Raw genomic sequence first — 7,799 nt, 5'->3', positions numbered from 1 at the left:
GTGCATCACCCTCGTGGGACACAGGCCCCAGCGCTGCACAGCTCCTCTCCAAATCCAAAGCTGAGGAGTTCTCTCCTTTCTCCCCTCTCTGCCCAGACAGCAGAACCCTCACCCTCACAGGACTCTGCACCTGAAGCACACGGCTCCTCCCTGTCCAGGTGGGTGTCCACACTAAGATGGGAAGCAGCACATGGAGTGACTGGAGAACACTGGCAGGAGCATCAGGCTCCCTTCAAAAGCCACTTTAATGTGTTCACTCCCCAGACTATTGAAATGCAACATGATTTTCTTACCAATGAGCCTCACTGTTCCCAGAGCTACTGAGGTGTGTAGAACTGCACACGCTCTATCTCCTGTTGTCCTGGGAAACATCTCCATTGGAGAATTTCAACCAAGGTTTTGGAAAATACTAAAAATTGACCAGTGCAAAGTTACTAGATAAGAATCTTTAAAATTTATTGGACTAATTGTGTTACATTCAATATTTGATGTGTTTCTTCTGGACAAAGAATTGGCATAAATACAAACAAGCCTTTGTGTGCCTTCCCTAAACAAATAAGAGATAAGGTACTAGAGACAACGGAACATAGTTCACATCTTCATATTTACATTTTACCTTTACTTTACAACTTAGCGCCAGGAATATTTACAGAAAAATACAGTAAGAACAGAACGTTCATGTCTTGGCAACATATAGGAATTCATACAAATTGTCTATGATTGAAGCACATGATATCTGGCATTCTCACTTCTAATTGCTCCTGCTAAATCCATGGGGAAAAGGGCTGTGTTTGCCTTCAAAGGTATCACTCAATTACACAATCAGGAAAATGTATCAAATTTGTCTGTGAGGCTGAAATTTAGTTTTCTCCTCTTCCTGGGCATGCAGAACCTTGTGAAAAGAAACACTGTGACCTACGGAGCATCCAGCAGGTATGGCCTGGGGCAGCCAGGGCTGCTCCTCCCTCCAGCCTTGCACACTGCTACCCAGAGATGCACCAATTTCCACAGGCACTGTCCTCCCCCTCTCCTGCTTGCTGTAAGGTTCTAATGCCTTCCTAGAAGTACCTTTAAAAGAATGGCTTTTCTTTAAAAGTCTCTATTAAGGTACTAAAATGTAAATTCAACACTGTCTTTAACAATGTGACAGTGGTCACTTCCTGCTCTGTTTAAACAGAATTATGGACTCAAACTGAAAGGCTGGATGAAAAGCACCCCCAGGTTAATTACTGTGGAACACTTGCAGGTCGAGGGGTGGGGGGTGGTGTCAGCCCTCATCCCCTCTGATGGACAGGGATGCTGACCCAAGCCACTCAAGCATCAAGTCAGGAATTCTACGCAGCAGTTTGTGATATAAAAAAAAAAAAAAATCTCAATTCTTGGATAACTCTTGCAAGTCATCATGGAAATAAACCTCATTTGCTCTGACCCTTCACAGGAAAAGCTCTCAAGACAGTACCCTGGACCAGCTAAAGCCATTGGAATTTGGTCAGACTTTTGAGAGGGGATGGATATAATTCCCAGACTGGTGGGGTGCATTTTGTCTCAGTTATGAAGCCTGAGACCTCCACACATCCTGGGGAAGGAGTAACAGTCCCTGCAGGCACCCCTGCACTGGCACAGTCTGCCCAGGGTGCCCACTGCTGTGACCAGCACCCAAACCATGAGGGCTGGCAGCACAGTTTTGCATCACATTTTTATACTGAACTGTGATTTTCCTGAAGGCTCAACTTTCCAGAGAGCCAATCCCACCACGTACAGCCATGTCACACCACCTGTAACCCGCTCACCAGCTGGCTCTACAACTCAACTGATACATGAGACATCCATCCCCTGGCACTGGGAGTGGCCACAATGTGCCCAAGTTCCCTTCTTTCCAGACTCCTGCCAAGTCATATGGCTCTCACAGCTGTTACTGCTCCCATGGGTGTCTTTAGGTGAACATGGAAATAGACCCAAGACAACCCTTCAGCCAAGCACAGGTCTTTTTAAAGAAAGTAAATCTTCAGGCAGTCTACTTGACTATCCCTATCAGAAACCACTCAGGGTTTGCCCCAAGGCCCATCTGCATTTGTGACTGCTCCCGACTACCTGGCAGCTGCGCTGCATCTGCCAGGGCTGTAACACTCAGCCATGGTAGGTGGGGTTGCTTTTACACTATCAGTGTGCAGACACAGGGGTTGCTCAGGATGTTTATTGGTTACACATGCACTGCTCATGCCTTTTAAACCAGTGGGCTCAAGTGTGTTTGGCCATTAATTAGCTCTCATAGATACATACACAGTGTGGGTAAATTTAGCGTCCGTGCATTCAATTGCTCCTGGCAAGAGTTTGGCAGAGGAATGAGGCTGTCCAAGTTCCCTGCACAGCTTGGCCAACACGCCCAAACACTGACCTGGAGCTCCTTCTGCCACGTGCCACCTGGGCAGCACACAGGTATGGGCCAGCTAGCACACATCCTGATACAGGGGTTTTCTTTGGGTGGTTTCATTTTTTCACTTTTTTTCATCTGGATCAAATTCCAGAGCTCCTGAATTGAGAAGACAGTGCACTTGTTCCTTGCAACAAGCACACATCACCTTGGCTGACCACCTCAAAGTCCTTTCACATGTATTTTTAGGGGCCTGTTTCCATGAACTCTTTGTGAAAAACCACAAGGAAAGCCAGGAGTGAGGTCTGTCCTTGGCAGATAAGCTGTAATGAAACAATTAAGACTGCTTCAGGTCAGAACTGTTGCAAAAAGTAGATCTGAAATACCAAAATTTAATGCCTGACAAGTATTACTGCAATGCATAGCACTGTTATTAAAACCACTTTGAAAATAATGTGAAGAGCTCCCCAAATTCCTGCTCACTCATCCTCTTCCATTACCTGGTGCTGGAAGCATCAGGATCCTGCTGCTGTCATGCTGCACTTCCCCAGGAGTGTCAGCCACAATGCACTGCAGCAACACCAGCTGGGATGTGCCAGGATCCAGAGGTGCTCCCAGGGCTGCCTGCACCCACCACACCCCTGAGATCCCAACCATCGCTGTAAACATCTTTTCCCAGCACATCCTTTGAGTCCTGAACACATCAATGCCACAGGCTGAAAACTCCTGACCTAGGTGGAAGGGAAGCAACGCTGCCGAACATGAGAACATACTGGAGATTCAAAACAATGTGAATTTTAACTCCAAAGGGGCTTTCATGGCATTGGAATTAATAGGGAAAAGATGAATTCGTGAATTTTCTTTTTGAGTTGTTTAGTCTGTTTAACAGGAGCTTCTCAAAAGTGTTGTAGAAGCTGCAAAAACTGCTCATGCTATAAATAACAGGGAGGAGGCAGCCCCAAAATCTCAGATTTCAACCGAATGGAAGGAAGGCAAGTGATGTTTATGCTTTTTATGGAAATAGTGAGGAGGTGATACAGATACTTGAAAATAAATTAAGTAGTTGCATTAAAAAGGAATTGAAAAATAAAAATCAAGCTACTGAAATTAAATGTGACATTTTGCAACAGACCTGAAAGTCATAACCTCGCTTTTATAGAATCAAAAGCTCTATCGAATAATAACTCTTTTTGGAAAGTCAGTTAATTTCAGGTGATGGTGGTTGTCTCGTATGCAGATGGACTCACTTGGAGCCCTGGTGGGAGTGGCCACATACAGCATCTGGGCTTTGGCTTTCAGGGCCTGCTTCTTCCAAGCCATCTTCCTCCTCTGGCTTCTGGTACACAGATGGGTTACACTCAGTGAAGGATCTTCTGTGGAGCACTGAAGGGGGACTCAAAATGTCTTTGAAGTTCTTACAGGGGAAGTTAATGCTCTGGAACAGACTCCTCCTCCAAGGAAAGATCCTGCTCTCTTGCCCTTGGACACGTGGGTGTAGCAAGGCATCTAATGGCAGGTTGGTTTGTATTCTTATGTCCATCCTCATATGCAGAGATGGCTTTACTTTGATTGTTTTCCCCTCAGAGCAAGACACCTACAGTTCCTAATTAGTTGGGAAAGGATGACTGGGTGAAGAGATTATTTTGCTAGCATCCAGGAAGACTAGAATTCAGTAATCTTCTGAGGGTAGGTGAATCAATTCAATATCCCAACTGCAATGTTTCGGATTCATTTCTCATTCCTCCCACGTGGTATCTGCTGACTTGTGCTAGAACATGATTTCCTGAATTCCGGAGGGCTGAGAAAATTTGTGTTGCTATTTAACTGTTTTCATTCGTGTAGCCACCAACCTCTTATCTAATTGTCCTGGAAGGATAATGACCTAGGGGTTGCAGTTCTTGAGCCCAACCTCCTGGAAAAGTGAGGTATAAAACTCTGGCTCCAGCTGCCTGTTCCGGTATTTATTGACAATATCTGCTATTTTCTGTTTTCGGCGGACGTGGGGGGGGTTGTATGAGTCACTTTCCAGCCTCTTTCTCCGACAAATATTTATTACTGTCTGTCTCACTAGAAAACCTGAAAAAGAAACAACATTTGAATCAAGTTTAAATTCAGTCCTGCATGCCTCTTCTGGCCTCCCAGGCAAAGACAATTTTGGGTTCTGTCCCATCTAAAGCCAGGGAAGATGTTCAGCACCACCAAGTCAAGAACTTAACTCCATGAACAAATGATAACAGACAGCCATGGTCCCCAGGCTTCTAATGACCTTCACAGTAAAGAAGGAAGAAAGGGACTCACTCAGTGGTACCCTTAACTAACCAGAGGAGAAGGAGCAGTATCCTCAGCTTTGCCAAGAGCCAAGCAGCTGCCTGGAAGAAGCACCCTCGGGACAAGAGCACAAACCCAGGGCAGCCAATACAAGAGTCACAGTACCACAGCCCCAGCTACGCTGCACATCTGGACCTTAGGTGGGCCCTGAGGTCATACCAGGTAATTCCAGGGGAGCCCTGAGAATGAAAAAAGTACCTGTCAGTACCTTTTTCCAGTAGGAATTGCAGAGCCTTCCCCTTGGAAAGGAGATGAGGAAAGACCTGATGGGTTGTGGCTGCAAACAAGTTTCTCTTCCCCCCACTGCCTTGTCACTTTTGTCACCCCTCTGTAACTCACACTGCTGGATGCAGATGGAGGAGGAGGCAGGGAATCAAAGTAGTAGCACTCAAAAGCTGGCAGCTAGCTTTATCTTATTTTATTCTGAAAGGAAATTTCTATGCTTCTAAGGAAGCAAGTATCCCTTATCCCCCTTGCTGTTTCACAAGCTCCTTCTTAAAGACAGAAACATGTAGAGGACCTCACTGCACTCAAACTACACCTGCTGAACTTAGAGATGAGAAAAATTTCATTATATTAACAGTCCTGATGCAGCAGAAAAACAAGCCCAACTCTAGGAAAACATACCTGATAGTTTTTCAGTAAAAGCCACTGTCTTCAGCTGAATTCATAAATGCTATTTAAGGGGCCAGGTCTGGCTTCAATTTGCCAATCACTGAATTAAGCATACCAGCCCCAGAATCTGAAAGTCACCTCCAACAGCAGGTATGTACAGGTATCCTAATGTTCATTACTTCATTTTACTCTGTCCTGTGTACTGCTCTCGCTGGGTGGAACTTCCAGTTACTGAAGCTAAATAGCACCAATACCAGGACAGGTCCATGAATCTATCCAGGAACAGAGGAAAAGGCAGAGGGCACACATGGAACCTGTTAACACACACCTGCATGGCATTTTTACTGAACACAAGAAAATCCTCAATTCTGTGGTTTTAATCCCTGTCTGGCTTCTAAACCAGAAGGAACACACAGCATGCCAGCAAAGTAACAAATTCCATAGCACCCTCTAGTGCACCTTGGTTCTCTGTGCTAAATAGCAGGGTCACATTTTGGATGTCTCCTATTTAAACAGGTCTGTTCCTACTTCCAACACTCTTTCCTGCTATTCTGGCAGCCAAGTGCTGCCCACCTGCTCCCTCTGCTGTTGCTGCTCCCACTGCCGCTGCAAAAAGCATGGCTTTCATTTGTTCAGCAATGCCTAACACTTTTTCCAAAGAAAGATTCCAGACCACGTACTTTGCAGATATATCATTATTATTAAAAAAGCCAAAAACATGAACATTCCTAAAACCCTTTAGCTTACCAAGAGCTCTCCTACTGACTATCATTCCATCCACCAGCGGGATAACCATGTTGAATTTCCCAGTTGCTCCTTGTAGTTTTATCCTGAATAAGCCAGTATTTAGAGGATGGATGAAGATCACAGGAACTTCCTTCTCAGGAATGGTAGATCTTAAGGGAAAAACACAATTGTTGAATCAGTTTTAAAGCACTGTTTCAATTAATGACTCCTTTAAGTGTTAAAAGAAAGTTTTAAAATGCCTCATGGCTAAGGCAGCAGGATCCTGGGGCATGTTCTGAACCCTCAGAAGGGCTCTGTCAGCTCTGCCATGCCTATGATCTCTGTCCCCACAGGACTGGAGAGCCCTGCAGTCAGGGTACAGTGTGTATGCAGCATTAACCACTTCACAAGGGAGCTAGTCAGCAGGGAGGCTCATCACAGACTCAGATAATACTGCACATTTTCTATTCTTTAATTTATATTTTATCTGCAGTGATATGAAGAAGTCTTTCACTTTTTCAACCAAAAACCAGTCCACTGAGAAACCAGTAAAAATAATGAAAATAAGAATGGCCTTACCTCAGGGAAGTGCTACTATTGGCTGTGGTTTCCACACCAGTGCTAGTCTCAGATACCAGATCAGGGAGGGGGAAGTTTTCTGTAAGAACAGGATGCACCAAATAAAGTTTATCTAATACAGTTTTGGATGATTTTTTTTTTTTTTTTTTTGTGTACAAGGAAAAATTATTTATCATCAGTCAAAACCATGCAGTCCTCAAGCATTTATACCACTAGTGTTCTTTGCACAGCTAGCATCTTTGGCTTCCAGTTCCAGCATTCATGGAGGGGACACACACCTCAGCCATCTGCACTCAAGAGATGAGGTCCCGAACCTCAAATTCTCTCAACCCAAAGGTAAAAATCTCTAGAGGAACCATGAAAGCAGGAAGGAGATGAGCTACTTCAACCACAAAAAGATCTTTCCAATTATTGTTCTCTGCATCTTCACCCATTCACAAGTGATCAGCCTCCAGAATACCGCAAGGAGCATTGAACAATGCCAACCACTCACACCTACGGTTCCCTTGAGCCCTGATCCCACAAACATGATAGACTTCCTCAAATCCAAGCTCTGTGGATCTCTACCATAATCTACAACTCTGCTGCCATGCAATTGGTAACAAAGACTGGATGATGAACATGAATGAGAAAAAAGTAAGAACTTGAGTCCCTTAAGGGGATTTGGCACTTCCCAACACCTTGTTCAGGGCTTAAGAGATGTTGAGAGTTACTCACAAAAGTACAGTTCAGGCAGCAGGAGAGTGCTTCCAGCAGAAGGAGCCTAAGGCCCAAATCCAGATGAGGCCACAAAGTGTTGTGTGCACTTAGCTGGGATGCTAAGTGCACACAACAGCTGGAGCAAGCAGAGGGAGATCATGGCAAGCCATGGACACACTCTGAGATGGAGCAAGAGGGAGGGCGGGCAGTGGGACCCAGGGTGATAACCTTGACTACAAAGTGACAGCTTTTCAGTGTCCAGACTCCAAGATGTACCAGAAGCATAAGGCGAAAGCCAAGAGCATAAGGAGCATATGGCAGAGCCTCTGGGCTAGGAGTCATTTCCAAGAGCTGCCCTCCCCTCCATCCAACTGCCAGGCTTACTGAGGCTCACAAACTCATTTCTTCAGCTTCAGGCCCAGAACTCTGGGAGATTCCTATGGCTGCTGAAAGAAACAGTCAAGCAGTTGCGCCTGTGTAG

General features: G+C 45.2%; 1 protein-coding gene across 5 annotated transcripts in view; it reads right to left on the bottom strand.

Annotated features, from left to right (window-relative positions):
* Positions 1 to 431: 431 nt before the first annotated feature.
* RALGAPB (Ral GTPase activating protein non-catalytic subunit beta) overlaps positions 432 to 7,799 on the bottom strand; it is a 64,752-nt gene continuing 57,384 nt past the window's right edge. For all 5 annotated transcript variants that reach the window (XM_036395910.1, XM_036395911.1, XM_036395912.1 and 2 more), the window contains 3 exons: positions 6,620 to 6,698; positions 6,062 to 6,210; positions 432 to 4,447 (listed from right to left, as the gene is read on the bottom strand). In XM_036395910.1, coding sequence (XP_036251803.1) covers positions 4,254 to 4,447; positions 6,062 to 6,210; positions 6,620 to 6,698 — 422 coding nt within the window. In that variant the 3' untranslated portion in view covers positions 432 to 4,253. The remainder of the gene's footprint in view (positions 4,448 to 6,061; positions 6,211 to 6,619; positions 6,699 to 7,799) is intronic.

The sequence above is a fragment of the Molothrus ater genome, chromosome 17 (assembly GCF_012460135.2).
Source record: "Molothrus ater isolate BHLD 08-10-18 breed brown headed cowbird chromosome 17, BPBGC_Mater_1.1, whole genome shotgun sequence".
NCBI classification, from domain to species: domain Eukaryota; kingdom Metazoa; phylum Chordata; class Aves; order Passeriformes; family Icteridae; genus Molothrus; species Molothrus ater.
Note: the sequence above shows the minus strand (reverse complement) of the source record. Positions and strands in the feature narration are given on the sequence as shown.